This window comes from Prionailurus viverrinus, chromosome B3 (genome assembly GCF_022837055.1).
Source record: "Prionailurus viverrinus isolate Anna chromosome B3, UM_Priviv_1.0, whole genome shotgun sequence".
In the NCBI taxonomy this organism is placed as follows: Eukaryota; Metazoa; Chordata; class Mammalia; order Carnivora; family Felidae; genus Prionailurus; species Prionailurus viverrinus.
Window position 1 is genome coordinate 64,783,218 of NC_062566.1, and position 15,177 is coordinate 64,798,394.

Here is a 15,177-nt window from a genome sequence, read left to right on the forward strand (position 1 = left end):
ACACTGCCTTAAAAAATGGAAAGGCCTATCAGGTTTTATGCCTGAAAGAGCTGAAAGAGAAAGACTAATTAAAATTTCAGGATGTATGATTCAACCATTCTCGGTCTCATGGGGAACACATACAGCTTGCAAAACTCAGAGCTGTATTTAGATTATTAAACCTGAGAGGAAAAAAACTGAATTTTTCCCCTTATTAAACACTTAACTGCATTCTGACATTTATAAGTTTTAAAATTACTTGTCTCCCTTTAGGCTGAGTTCCATCGACATGAAGTACCATATCTGGAAGCTGGGAGTTGTTTTTACCGATAACGTGAGTATGGCATCTGGAAAAACGAGATTCTGTGCCACAGGACCAGGGATGTCATTAGATGCCATCGGGTAACACGCTAGGGGGTGCCAAGAAAGATTCACTGATTGCTTATGAAAGATGGAAGGCCTTCACCATACCTGGGGAACAGTAGTGTAAGGCAGACAGGCTTTCACTTGTTCTGTTCCCAAAGATGAGGAAAAAAAAAAGGCGGGGGGGGGGGGTTTAATGGGCCCATCATGAGGCCGGAATGCCTGAAAAGTTACTAAATTGCCTCTGTTTCCACAGTCCTTTCTCTACCTTGCCTGGTATACAACCATGTCGATCCTGGGCCACTACAACAACTTCTTCTTTGCTGCCCATCTGCTAGACATTGCAATGGGCTTCAAGACGCTGAGGACTATTCTGTCATCTGTAACTCACAACGGCAAACAGGTATTGGGTTTATCCTGATGCAGAACAGGAGGGGCCTCGATACGGATTGGGGGGGGGGGAGCCAACAACAGGTAGTATTGCTAGTGTACAACTGTGGGTCATAGAGTATAGTACACATTTCTTGGCCAAACACGTGAACTACTAGGTTGTTTTTGCAAACTTGTGGCCATCACTTAAGAGCCCTAAGACCTTGGTTTAGAAACCCTGAACATTTAATCAAATGTTCAGGAAAGGGGGGAGGAAAGCAGGTGATGGGCATCTCAGAATCACTTTGGAGACTCTTTTTAGGTTTACCCTTTCCTCCATGAATCTGATACATTCCCTGGGGATTGGTAAGTAGGCTATGTATTTAGAAAACTTCCCAGGCACTTCTGATACATGCTTCTATGAAGCAATGACTTCTACATATATATATATATACACATATATGTCTATATCTATATCTGTCTATAGTCATGGCTATGTCCAGTCTCATCAGTGTCTAGTCTGTCTTCTACAGTGCTGTCAGGGTCATTCCCTTGATTAAAATCCTCTAATGGCTCTTTCTGTCAACAAATTCAAACTCTTTAGCATTTCATTCCTCATTAAGTGCAACTTCCTAAGTGAGGCAGGAGTTCCCTCACGTCTCTAAACCTTTGTGTAGGAGAGGGAGAAAAGAATGAACTTAAAATGTGCCCAGCTTTGTACAGCCATTGGGAAAACCCTACGAAAATTCCTCAAAAAATGAGATGAAGAGCTACCCCATGATCCACCAATCCTACTTAGGGGTATATAGCCAAAGGAAATGAGATTACTATCTCAAAGAGATATCTGCATTCCGTGTTCATTGAAGCATTATTCATAATAGTCAAGATATGGAAAAAACCGGAGTGTCCATCAATAGACGAAAGGATAAAGAAAATGTGGTATGTATATATAATGGCATATTAATCAGCCATAAAAAAAAAAAAAAGGAAACCATAGCACTCACAACAACATAGATGGACCCTGATGGCATTAATGCTAAGTCAGATAAGCTAGACACAGAAATACAAATACTGTATGATCTCACTTATATGTGGAATCAAAAGAAATTGAACTCCTAGAACCAAAGAGTAGAATGATGGTTGCCAGGGGCTGGAGGAAATGGAAGTGTTGCTCAGAGAGTACAGACTTTCAGTTATAAGACAAATACATTTGGGGGATCTAATATAAAACATGGTGCTTATAGTTAAAAATACTGTCTCATATACATGAAATTTGCTAAGACAGTAGATCAGAAGTGTTCTCACCACCCTCCCCCCCCACACACACACATATAATAATGGTAACTGTGTAAGGTGACAGATATGTTAATTAACCTGATTGCTGTATCATTTTACAATATGTATACCTATTAAATCATCTTGTATGCCTTAAAAAAAACAGGGATTCCAACCAGAAAAAAACTAAAGTCAAATTGACCTTTAATTGTTCTGCAGTGAAAGGTGATAGAAGCAGATCTACAAATACAGAGAACCAGTGGTTTGCCAGAGGGAAGGGAGTTGTGGGTCCAGGCTCCCAGTTATGGGACGAATGAGCCATGGTAATAAGAGGCTCAGGATAGGGAATGTAGTCAATGGTATTGTCACAGCATTACCTGGTGACAGATGGTAGCTACATTTATGTTGAGCATGGCACAACAAATAGAGATGTCGAATCACTATGTTGTACACCTGCAACCAGTGTTTCATTGTCAACGATACTCAAAAAATTTTCTGCAAGATAAAAGGTGCTAGATCATCAAGTATTAGGGTGGTTTGTTTCTTCTAGGTTTCTGGCACTAGCAGCAGTCAGTGTTTCTCGTTTTAGTTGAAGATAAAAACAGAGAAAAGTTGGAGGTAGAAATTTGCTGCCGCATTCAAACCACTCAAGTTTGGGGAGGTAATGACGGACTGTGATGTAGGTATTTGCTTAGCGTGCTAAATGCTTCCCTATAGGTTCCTGGGAGAAAGGCCATTGTGTATTTTTACGTGTGTGTCTTGGGAAGTTTGATCCTATAAAGGCAGTGTTTCCTAAAGTGTGATCTGTGGAATGCCGGTATTACAATATGCTCTTTTAAAATTCGTTTCTTCCCCTTTTCAGATATTGAAACTTCAGTTTTTGTTGATTTGGCTTAATGGCATTACGCAAAACTGTACCTTAAATGGAAAGGGGAAACAATGAATTTTTTATATGGGCTTGCTGAATAAACTCTGGCAAGATTGTAAAAAACAAACAAAACAACATGCCCAGCTTTGGGTGCCATCAGCCAAGTACTATGACAGGCTCACAACTACCTTGTAAGGTAGATGTTATGTTCACTTGACAGATGAGTGAACTGAAGTTTAGAGAGGGTGAGTGTCTCACCCAAGACCACACAGCTGCTAAGTGGCAGAACTAGCTCATTTCTTCCTTGGCGCAAAGCCCAGGTTCTTTGTCTCTTTCTAAAACGAACTGCATTCTGTGAGGTCTGCAGTCTGAGGTTTGGTAAGTTACTATTCACCATTCGAAGAAGCCTCTGAATATGTTTCTTGTATTCATAAAGACTGTGATCTTCCTAGCTCCGGCTCAGCCCCCAGTCTGTCAAATGGGCCAGATGAGCAGGTCCTGCCTAGTCCTCATTTGTGGTACTTCCTGAAGCCTGGAAATAAGCATGCCCTGTGCCCCTGCAAAGGTTTTAGGCAGATTTGTTGATGATGAGAAATGTCACTTTGCTAAACCATCATAAATAATTCTTATACTAACTTCAAAGCTATCACAGTTTTCCACTCATGGTTATTTATGAAAACGTGTAATGTAGGGACACCCACCAGTCGAAAGAATGTTTAATTTATTAAAAAAAAATTTTTAAGGTTTATTCATTTTTTGAGAGACAGAGAGAGAGCCCCAACCTTTAATTTCTTCAGAAGCAGCGTTGGAGTGGAAGCCACATGGTGAAGCCTCAGCTCCCTGCTCTCTCTGTAAAAAACCTAGGGAACCTCCTCCTAGAACAGTTTCTATTCAGTCCTAACTGCCTTCATAGATTATTTAGCCCAGTCCCATCCCCACGTATGTGTCTGCCAGGGCTGCTGTGACAGAACCAGACCGGTGGCCCAAACAATGGATGGAAGGAAACTAAAGACGTTTATCTTTTCTCTGTTCTGGAGCTGGGAGTCTAAGATCAAGGTGGGGGTAGACTCAGAGGCCTCTGTCCTCAGTTTACACCTGGCCAGCCTCTTACTTTGTCACTTGCTCTTCCCTCTGTGCCTGCAGCTCCTGCTGTCTGTGTCCTAACGTCCTCCTCTTGTAAGAACTCCAGTTAGATCAGAGTGGGGCTGATTCTAAATGCCTCGTTCTCATTTACCTCTTTACGGGCCTGACCTCCAAATTCAGTCACATTCTGAGATGCTGGAGATGGTGAATTTAGTCCACAAGCCCTCAGCGTTACTGTCTTCTCCCCATAGCCCGTTTTCTCCACCTGCAGTAGAGCAAACTTCGCTCCTACCCCCTCCTCTCCTACCCCCTCCTCTGTCCCCTTTCTTGTTTCCTTGGGGTCTCCAAGAACCTCCGAGGGTGGAGAAGACCCACCTCCTTTCTCCTGTCTCTTTCCCGCTCACAGCTGGTTCTGACTGTGGGTCTCCTGGCCGTGGTGGTTTACCTCTACACCGTGGTGGCCTTCAACTTCTTCCGCAAGTTCTACAACAAAAGTGAAGATGACGATGAGCCTGATATGAAGTGTGACGACATGATGACGGTGAGACCCCCCCCCCCCCCGCAGGCCAGCTGGTCACTGTCCTCCCTGGGTAGGGAGGAACTGGAGGGTCACAGCGACAACAGAGACTAGAGAAGAATCCACATCTCTGAAAGGGAGAAGTGTCCAGGAAAGACAGAGGGACGGAAAGAAACAGGGTTTGGGATCACTCACCTACACCTAGGTGGAAAGAGCACCCTGCAGAGAGGGTCTCTGTCACCTACATTTGTGGTAAAGATGCGAATTGCCTGTATCTGAATGTGGACAGACACACATCTAAATTTCTTGGAAGTCAAGCTTTGGTTCTTTGTCTCAGAAATCTAGGGGTGTGGTCCCATGAATCTGGTGCCCAATTTATTTCTGGAAGCCCCAGGGGATTTTTTTTTTTTTTCCCAGAACAGCCGCTATAGTCTGACAAAATGCGAGTGGCAGGCTGGCGGGGCAGAAGGTTCCTGTCAGGCCAGCCACTAGTGGGCAAGAAGAACACAGCTCCCGGGGAGCTGGCAGAGCGACACTTGCATCTGTAGATGTTCCTAATGATGAGATTTCAGGCAAACACTGTGTGTCAGGGACAGGTGACATTGAAATACCCTAGCTTGCGATCATTTAATACAGGTAACATTCTGGCTGAAGACTCACCTTATGCTTTCTTGGGGCAGGTACCCCTATCAGACAGCAATGTAACAGTCACTAGAGCACCACTGTGACCAGCATGCATCTATCTCCATGCTTTTCCCTCTGAACCTCACCCCTCTAGGCAGGACTGATGGCGGGGGGGGGGGGGGGGGCGGGGGGGGGGCAGCACCCTGCTCTAGGATCCGGCACGCAGATCCCTGCCCTGGATGACCCATGCAGCACGGGAGCAGAAGTCGTCTCCTCTCAGAAGCTGTAGGAATCCCTGCCCTCCTGGGTGCACAGAGGATGTGGAAGCAGGAGGAGGCCTTTTCCGGAGGCTGCAACTTTAAAGGAGGGAAAATGAGCATCTGGCAAAAGCATGCTCATCAGGGCCCAAAGGTGTTTTAACTTAGACGTTTCCTACATGAATTCTCTTACAGGTGTCAAATAGTTAAAACTTATTATCTGCTCATTTAAAAAAAAATCTTTTAAAGGCTACACGTACCCACAGTCTTTCCACCTTTAGACACCCCACACGGACCAGGGGGTGCAGAGGACAGCAGCTGGCAGCAGAATACTGACATCACCGGAGAGGGCTGTGTTCTGCCTCCCGCAGGTGAAGGTTTGGACCATCTTGCTAAAGACAGAGCTCTGTGACTTTTATCTGAATGGCCACTATTGTTCTTCTCTAGTGTTACCTATTCCACATGTATGTGGGAGTAAGAGCAGGAGGCGGCATTGGCGACGAAATTGAAGACCCTGCTGGTGATCCTTACGAAATGTACCGCATTGTCTTCGACATCACGTTCTTCTTCTTTGTCATTGTCATCTTGCTGGCCATCATTCAAGGTAGGGTTTCCAGTTAAATATGAACAGGGCTTATTAGATCTAGTTCTTTCTTTCTCTGTGTCTGTGACATTTTGTATAGAGGTTTGGACATTTATTTATTTGTTAATTCAGTAAATATTTATTGACTATCTCCTGTATGCAAGGATTCGGCTGTACATAGAGCCAAAGATACGGGCACTGACATAAGAAACTTGAGAATGCCACGGGAGGACTCCCTCTCCCCCCTATTATCCCCCACTCTGGTTGTTTCCTTCACCTTCTGCTTCCTAGATCCCTCCTGTGGCTAGTCTTGTCCCACAGCCTCATGGTTCCTGCCCTTATTTTTCTTCCCAGGCATTAGGGTGGGGAAGGAGCAGAGAAAGGAGCTATGAGAGAGTGATGTGTTTGTTTTGGGTTTTTTTTTATCTTTTGGGGGGAGGGGGTACTGCTATTGTAGTCAACAACTTGTCAGGAATTAGAGGAAGATGATGAATTTAGTTGGAGTCACACCAAGTTGAGGTACCTATAAACATGCGGGTGTTGAGGGCTAATAAGCGGGTAACTGTATTAAGTCTTTCAAGAGACCTGTCAGGAATGGAATAGGATAGAAATAATGAATAATAAGCACACAGAAAATAAACACGAATGCAACAGTACAAATGGGATACATCAGTGCTGGTGGTGGTGATCAAAGATGTGAGTGGAGAGGAGATGCTCCAGAAGCAGAAGCAAAGAACCTGAAGAGGAATCCTGATCTACATCACTGCCTAAGGGGCTAGAGAAGAGGAAGAGCCCACAGGACTGGAAACGGAATGGCCAAGCAACATAGAACAGGGAAGGACTAGGGGAGAGCCAAGTGGGTCACGAAGTCCATGGTTAGCATCCAATACTGCAGCAAGGTGGAGGAAGAGGAACAATGAGAAATGGTTAGCTTGGATGCAACACTTGAAAACACAACTATTTTTTCTGATTTTGCTTTAATCAGCCTTGATAATTCACTTTTTTTCAAAACACTGTGGCCTGAACAATTGAACCACTGCCCTGAGCCACTAAACAGAGTATTCTAAACACTTTATCTGTCTTTGTATTTAAAATACCAGGTCTTATTATTGATGCTTTTGGAGAGTTAAGAGACCAGCAGGAACAGGTGCGAGAAGATATGGAGGTAATGCTCGACTAGTTCCAACTCTATTTTTGTAGGTTATAGTAAAACATTTAAAAAAAAAAAACCTTTATTTTTGAGAAAGTGCAAGAGGGGGAGGGGCAGAAAGAGGGGACAGGATCCGAAGTGGGCTCTGAGCTGACACCAGTGAGCCCAATGTGGGGCTTGAACTCACAAACCACAAGATCATGACCTGAGCCGAAGCCGGACCCTCAACCGAGCCACCCAGGTGCCCCGTAAAGGGACTTTTTAAATAATAGGGTCTGCTATTACCAAGGGCCAGACAAATTTTAGGCAAATTACCAATAAAGTTTTGTTTGCCTTCCCTGCACCTGTCTGCCAGCTCTGGGCATTTCTTCTGTGCCACCCTCTCTGCTCTGCACCCTACCCTATCCATCCCCAGCCTGCCACCCTGGTGCCTTCACCACATCCCCTGCTTGGGCAGGAGCAAGCATCCTCAGCTAGCAAGGAGCTAGGTATGGGACCCTGTGAAGTAGACGACTAACAGCCCAACACGTTAAGGAGAGAAGTATCCTTCATTGGCTATCAGTTCAGTCAGAGATCATCACCCCTTTCTTTCCGCCCACCTGTAATGTCATGTTTGCTAATGCCTTCACTGCTTCTCTTATTCTTCTTAGACTAAATGTTTCATCTGCGGGATTGGCAATGACTACTTTGACACGACCCCTCATGGTTTTGAAACACACACCTTACAGGAGCACAACTTAGCCAACTATTTGTGAGTACCCTTGGTCAACGGAGGGGCCAGTGGCCGGGGGAAGGAGTGGCAGGTTAAAATAAACAGTTGTGTCCTCAGTGTCACCTCTGTGGGTGCCATTTCTGCCTATTCCTCTGAAAAAGGAGAGGTGATTAGGAAAAAACTTCAAGGAGCCCCCAAGAGCCTGCACCTTTGTCCCTATTCTCTGCCTCTCCCGGGTGTTGACAGATGGGGGCTGTGGGCTGTTCCTACTGATAGCCACGGTCAGCCCTTCCACCCAGGATCAGACCCCATACATCACTACAGCCATTTCTCTTTCTCTACTGGACTTTCCCTATCCCCATACATGCGTTCTCTTTGGAAATCCTAAACAAAGCAAAAAGGCTACCGCCCTACTTTTACTTCCAGCTGTTATTGCCCAGCTTCTTTCTTTCCTTTCCAGCAAAACTTAAAATGTCTGTGTTTACCGCCTCCGTTTTTTCTCTTCCCCTTCTCCGGTGATCCCATTCTGGTCAGGCCTTCCTCCCCACCAGGCCACAGGGGCCTCCATCAGGGCGGTCGGCGCCCTGCGTGTTGCCGGATTCCATGGTCAGTTTGCGGGCCTCACCCTGCCCGTCCTCTCCTTGAACATACGAGCTCTGCAAGCATGGGATAGTTGTGGGTGTGGGTGTCCCAGCACCTAGAGCTTGGCCCCCTGGAAGCTCCAGTAAGTATGTACTTGTTCTGAGGTAGAGCATTCACTCAAGAACAAGTTATTCAGAGCCTGTTGTGTGCCATGCGCTGTGTACGAATCCTGTACCTTAGAGAATATAGAGTACCTGACGATACAGCTTCTCTCCGTGATCATTTTCAAGAAAAGAAAAAAAGCGGCTCCCTGGCTTAGCTCTTCCCCCTGAGTCAACATTTTATTGTTGAGGAAAAACTAACCTCTCTTTAGGATGGAACAGCCCTAGCCTTTGGGAAAGGTGTTATTGTTAAAGAGAAGTAGCAAAGACGTAATTTTTTTTTCCCTAGAATGTGAGTTCAAGACGAAAACACAAATTTAAAAAATCCTAACGAGAACAAAAACTAAAAAAACTTTAGCATACCCTTCAAGTCGTGAGTATTCATGATTGTTAATTCTCAGTAAGAGAGTTTTCATCTCAATGGAGGTGACGGGGATGGATGTCCTTCTATAAAAGGGGAGCATTTGTGAGAACTCGTGAATAGAGGAATGTCAAATGGTGCTATGTGGCCCGCTTGTACGTCTTCCCAGAGCACTATGTATTGTAACAATGTCCCTTCTGGCTCTGTGCAGCTCTAGCAGCAAGCTTGAGAGAACCCCCTTATTCATGTTTGAAACTCCCCCTAAAAACAGTGCTTTGTCAAATAAATGTGCGAGGAAAGGAGTAATGTCCTACATGCCCGGGTATCAGACCTCATAAAGTTACTGGCCATACCTTCTTCTTAGTCTGATCAAGGAAGAGGGAGGAAGGAACCAAATCTGTTCATAGCTTCTGAAGCTATAACCCTAAGGACACCCCAAAGGATGTGAAATCTGGGGCTCGGGTTCTCCCCCCCTCCAGCCTCACAGTCCTATACTCAGAGGGCAAGAGACTGGCTCATTTGGAAGTGGTCTCTGAGATCATGCAATGTGAGCTGAATGATCAGCCCCCGCCTCCATGGATACTTGTGTGTTCCAGAAAAACAGACCCAAACCTCAGACCCATCACAGTTAGAACAAGTGAGACTACGTGGACTTTTCTCTGGTATCCATAATACAAACAAAACTATTTCTGGAAGAGTCGCAGCAACTTAAGGAGGTTAAATACTTTCCACCTTTTCCATGACCTATCCTTGAGACACACACATGTAATTTCAGTTCTATGTTCACCTATTAAGAGCATTTTAGTCACCATTTGGTTGTTTAGGGCTTTTTAAAAAGATAGCCAAAATGCTTCCTCATAAGTTGTCTTAGCTCAAGGTTTAGGGACAAAAGAATTTCTCCTCACAAAAAGAGTAACCAAAGTAATGTCTTTTTCTCACTTATACCTTTTTTCTTTTGTTCCAGGTTCTTCCTGATGTATCTGATTAACAAAGATGAAACAGAACACACGGGTCAGGTGAGAAATAAAATATCTTAAGAATCATAGCCCTGCAGTCTAGAGTTTTCTGCACTTAGATTGACTAAATATATTAGGTTAGACTAGAAAACATGTGACAAAACCCCACTCTTCCCCCGCTACCTGAACTCATAGCCAGTGAGGAAAATGGTCTGAAAGTCTTGTCACAGAAGTGTTAGCAATGCTTATCTCTCTGGCTGGTGGGTTATGAGTGTTGGTTTTTTTGTTTGGCTACATTTTCTGACTTTGGGTCATGATTTAAATTGCTTTTGTAATAACAACAAAAAGAAAATGGCATGAGCTTAAAACAAAAGAAATAATTTTTTGATTTAAAAAAAAAATCATAGCCCTGCATTGAGTTTCCTTTTCAGAAGCCTTGAGACTCACCAGAGCATCGAATGTCTGAAGTAGACGGATGATTCCCTAAGTGTCTCACATGCGTTCTTCCTCTGTGTTATTCCTCCATCTCTTTGTGACCTGAGAAACCCCACATCCTAAGGCAACTCCCATCTATTCCTAAAGACTTTCTGGTTATCCTTCCCAGCTAACACTGACATTTTCTAAACCCTTATGGTTACTGCTTCAGAGTAGAATAGCTGGAGGTGGGGAGAACATTACAGAGAAAAAGACAAGGAGAAGCTGAGTGGGCGGCTTAACAAAGAGTAAAATGGTGTGAGAGACAGCCTGAGAAAGATAACCACCTCATGTGTGGGTGACGCAGGGAATGTGGAGGTGTGGATAGTATGAGTGAAAGTATGTGTCAAAAGGGATTCTGTGACTAAGTAGGAGAAAGAAATGCAAAGATAGAGAACAAGGGAAGAGAAGGTAGGTTATCAAGTATTCCAACATCATCAGGGTTGTAGGAAAACTTCACAGCTCACACACTTGTGAGGCACTTGGTTCTGGATCTGCCTTCAGTGCCCCAGGTGTCTGCCCTAGCTAGCACTCACCGTCCCCTCATTGTGCATTATTCTGCCTACTACCAAGTACCAGTGGCATAGAATGAGCTTATCTCTAGATCTTTAAGCAATTTACTGGCAATCATTGCATGGTGTTCAGTGTTGTGAGTTTTGCGGGGAAAGGAAGGAGTCGGGTAGGGAATGACTTTTAGCTCTCAAAATAGTCTAGGCTGGGAACAGAGCAAGGAAGAAGGTTCTAGTTGGGCCTCATATAAATGAAACCCCCTCACCATTCCCAAAGGGATACCTACAGAGTAAAAACAACACAGGTTTTAGCTTACTGTGGTTTCAAAAGAAGTACCCTTTGTTCCCATTGTTTCAGGAATCTTATGTCTGGAAGATGTACCAAGAAAGGTGTTGGGATTTCTTCCCAGCTGGTGACTGCTTTCGGAAACAATATGAAGATCAGCTTGGATAAATGAGAAAGAAACTCCACAGTTCTCGACAACTTCCAGTGGAATAAGTCCTTTTACAGTTCTGCAAAATAACTGAAATGTGACATATTCTAAATGCCTCTCTTATGAGCAAGTGTTTGTTAAAAATATGTGAGATCTTGGAATTGATTTGGCTTTTTGTGCCTAATGGACATAGCCCTGTGGGAGACAACCTCTCAAAATGTTAAAAGAGGGCAAAGAAGCAAGGAAACTATAATTGAATACCTTCAAGTTTTTCAGTTGTAATGGAACTAGTTTGTCACGATGGCAGTCATTGAGGAAAGGACTAGAAATATGAGGTCTTCAACGCACTGTACCTGAAATTTTACACACTTGAATGTCACATGACAGTATCCACTAGTGACTCATGATCTGAACTACAAAAAACATTTTAACTGCAAATTTCTCCCATGGTACTTGCTAGTGAATGTATTCAGAATCAGCTTGAAAAGCTTTAAGCAGTTACAGAAATAGAAAAAAAAAACACACTTTGTCGACACTGAAATATCGATTAAGTGCCTTAAAAATCTCTTTAGATATAGCTATGCAAATTTTTTATGTTTATGTCCCAGATGGACATAGTTCCATTAATTAGTTGTGATCTTCTGTCTTTATGAAACTGCACTTGAAGGTTATTCATATAATTTTTTTTTTCCAGTAACAGCTTGTCAACTGCTGTTATTAGAAGTACTGTACTGAAAATTCAGAAAAAGTTCAATCTTATGCCAAATTGAGTACTGCTTTCTGGTCCCCTTGTAAGTAGTGGAGCTGCTGTGTTTAGGTGAATCTCCTTAAATAAAAGGAAGTGCCCACTGCAATAAAGTAATACACCCCACTCTCTGGCGTTGGCGTCTTGCGTTGCACCTCTTGCCGCTGACTCCGCAGCCGCACTGTGACAGCTGGGAAAAGGGACACGACACAAATGGCCTAAAACCCCACCCAGGAAAGAAAGGAGGTCCACACACCAGCGTTCATTTATTTGGGCCAAATGCATGCCTTGTTGCTTGTGTCTATCAGCAGCACCTGCTCTGCCGTAAACATTGAAAGGAAGGAGGCTGGAGACAAGAGCCCTAACATCCCCTGCCCTTAAGGGATCTACTAGATCACTAAGCCAGAGAACAAATGCAAGGAGCCTCTTAAAGGTATAGTCTCATGTTGTGGAACACAGAGGTAGGCTGTACCGCGGCAAGCGTTGACAGAACGCACTGGCGTGGGGCATGCTTGTAAACCAGCTGTTCTGGAAGGACAGCCTTGGGCCCGCCCTTGCTGACAAGGCCACCAAAATTTGCTTCAGGCACTTTTTTTCATTTTTCTTTCTATACGTTAGGAAATCATGCTGTCCAACCAGTCTTCGAGCTCTTCCTCGGTAACAGTTTTTGATGTACTTGCTTGCTCCGGTTCCACGTTCTTTTCTTCCACCACAGAGGGCTCTGCAGGAGCTGGGGAAATAAAAGCAGTGTTAACAACTACACGTTGGTCCCCAGAGTGAGGGTTAAGGCTGCCTTGGAGCTTGTTCCATGACAGAAGTCAGCCCTACCTGTTTGCTTACAACAAGGGGAAACGTTCTGTTATTCAATCAGTTACAGTAATATCCTCACAATAAATGGGGTAGAGATTTGCCCCTCTAGTTATTCCGAAGTTGCCTTTTACCATTCACTAGTTTCTTAAAAAAGACCAACAGCTCAGTTTTCTTTTGACTATTGTAGCACTCCTGGAAAGTCTTCAAAGGTTCTCCAAGGCAGTGTGTGGATGCAGCCGTCACCCTCGGCCTCTCCCTATCAGATGGGCCACTGTCTCGCAGAGCGCACACAAGGGAGGGAGTGCTCTTTTGTAAAAAATAAGATCGAAACAGCAAGCAAGAAGTCTGGAGAGTTGGTTAACTGGCCTGTTCAGATAGTCGATTAAAAGGCCTGCTGATGCACAGCTGAGGACCAGGAGAAGCTTAATGCCTTTTTATAGCTCGAGTTCAATCTGCAGCCCCGGGTTTAATATTGCAGTCAGGCAGGTAGCAGCTTTGGAAGCCGGGTGTATCGAGTGGGAGGAAGGGTGTCAGAAAGGTCAGCTCAGGGGGAAGTGGGGATGTGAGCACAGAAATAGATGTCCACGGACCACAGCAGATCGATGTCAGACGCTGATGGAGATGTGTATGGATGGGACGCAGGTGGGGCTGTTTGCAGAAAAACAGGAAGAGGGATAGGGAATCAAATGGAAGCCATACCTTTTTCTTCTGGGGCCACCTCCCCATCTTTCTCAGATCCTCGGTCCTGAGATGTCTGGTCTGGTAAGATGTTCTCTCCCTCTTTTATAGGTGCATCTAAACTCAGCAGCAGATCTAACTCTTCCTCCAAGGGGCCTGCTGCTGACTGCAGGGAACCCTTTGTGGGACCTGGGCTATCTTTACCCAGGTACATGGGGCAGCCAGCAGCAACAGACTTCAGCTCAGCAGACCCCCTTCCTCCAGGCCCCAAGGGCCCTTTTAACTGCATCCCTCGTCCCTTGCCTTCATCATTTCTCTTTGGTTTCACCTGAGGAAGCTCTAAAGGAAGAGTGGTCTGAAAGAGAAGCATAAAGAGTTAAAAAAATCTTGAGTCCTGCCACATTTGCTTAAGCAAAAACAAAGGAAGCCAAACTTTGGGCAATGGCTTATTCTATCCAGACAGCAAGTCCACAAAGGGTCTCGAATTCAGGCCCTGCCCCAGCACCCTTCCTTACTGATGGGGGCTAAAACATGGGAGACCTCACTGAAACACAACAGGGCTGGGCCTCCCCCTCTGCCCCACCTCCGCTGTGTGTTAACTCAGAGTTGAAATCAAAAGGGCCATGTCTTTCTATAACTGCCCTGAGAGCTGGCAGCACCACAGGTCTATATGAATGTATGTATACTTCCATCTGTGAGGACATAAACATCTGTAAAAGGCACCGAGAAGCAATCAGCCAATCAATGTGTGAATAAGAAAGGTGAAGGGAGAAGCTCCCCAAGGTAAGAGGGACGCTTGCTAACATTCGAGTAAAAAATGCCAGACAGGAAAGAAAACATACTTGATTACATTCGTAAAAAGTACAAAAATGGGCAAAACTAATCTTTAGTATTAGGAATCAGGATAGTAGTTTTTAGGGCAGTAGTGACTCGAGGGAGGGGTGGCTTCTGGGGTGCTGGCAATATTCTGATTCTTGCTCTGGATGCAGATTCCATGGTTATACATACTTATGCGTGCACTTTTCTGTAATGACTTAACAAAAGTTAACTCTTCAGGGGACTGTAATGTGGAGTGAAGACTGAGAAGCTCTGTTCTGGTGGGGAGGCGGGGAGGCATGGGGTGACCAGCATGGCAGCAGGGTGGGTAGATGGAGAATGAGGTTCAACTACTGTTGGAAGACCTGTCCCTGCATTTAAGCATTCTGAGCAGATCCAGCTTGCTAATGACCCCTCAGGGCTTTCAGAGCAGTATGGCTTGACACATAAATATTCATCCATCATTCTCAGTGTGCAAGATAAAGCTGGGATGTGGTCTTTCATTATAATCCTGGAGTCATTGAATTTGTTCTGGACTGGGTGTCTGGTGTTGCTTTTTTAACTCCCCCAGTAATTCAAATGTGCAAACACAGTTTGCTCTACATCACTGGGTGGGGTGGGGGTGAGATTTAAAACTAGGACCCAGGTTTTCAAAGTTCCTGTGATTGTTTTATACCTTTCTTCTAAGGCCTGCCACTGATACGACATCCTCACTTTCAAATGCTCACAGCGCTTCCTGTTTCTCCCTAAGTCCTGAGGCCCCATCACCTTCATCTCAGTGCTACCCTGATGTGTAGTGCTAACAACCATTTCTCATTCTGGGGGACCCAACGATGCATGGCGGGACTTGGAACATCTCTGGACACCCAGC

At 44.7% G+C, this 15,177-nt stretch overlaps 2 protein-coding genes across 2 annotated transcripts in view; one reads left to right on the plus strand and one right to left on the minus strand.

Annotated features, from left to right (window-relative positions):
- Positions 1-11,285, plus strand: part of RYR3 (ryanodine receptor 3) — a 368,605-nt gene extending 357,320 nt beyond the window's left edge. Inside the window, exons 97-104 of the mRNA XM_047863199.1 lie at positions 253-313; positions 599-745; positions 4,344-4,478; positions 5,783-5,939; positions 7,019-7,083; positions 7,719-7,819; positions 9,849-9,900; positions 11,182-11,285. Of these exons, the coding sequence (XP_047719155.1) occupies positions 253-313; positions 599-745; positions 4,344-4,478; positions 5,783-5,939; positions 7,019-7,083; positions 7,719-7,819; positions 9,849-9,900; positions 11,182-11,277 (814 nt within the window). The 3' untranslated portion in view covers positions 11,278-11,285. The remainder of the gene's footprint in view (positions 1-252; positions 314-598; positions 746-4,343; positions 4,479-5,782; positions 5,940-7,018; positions 7,084-7,718; positions 7,820-9,848; positions 9,901-11,181) is intronic.
- Positions 11,286-12,600: 1,315 nt separating this feature from the next.
- AVEN (apoptosis and caspase activation inhibitor) overlaps positions 12,601-15,177 on the minus strand; it is a 195,030-nt gene continuing 192,453 nt past the window's right edge. The window contains exons 6-7 of the mRNA XM_047863025.1: positions 13,512-13,845; positions 12,601-12,732 (exon numbers count right to left, since the gene is read on the minus strand). Coding sequence (XP_047718981.1) covers positions 12,617-12,732; positions 13,512-13,845 — 450 coding nt within the window. The 3' untranslated portion in view covers positions 12,601-12,616. The remainder of the gene's footprint in view (positions 12,733-13,511; positions 13,846-15,177) is intronic.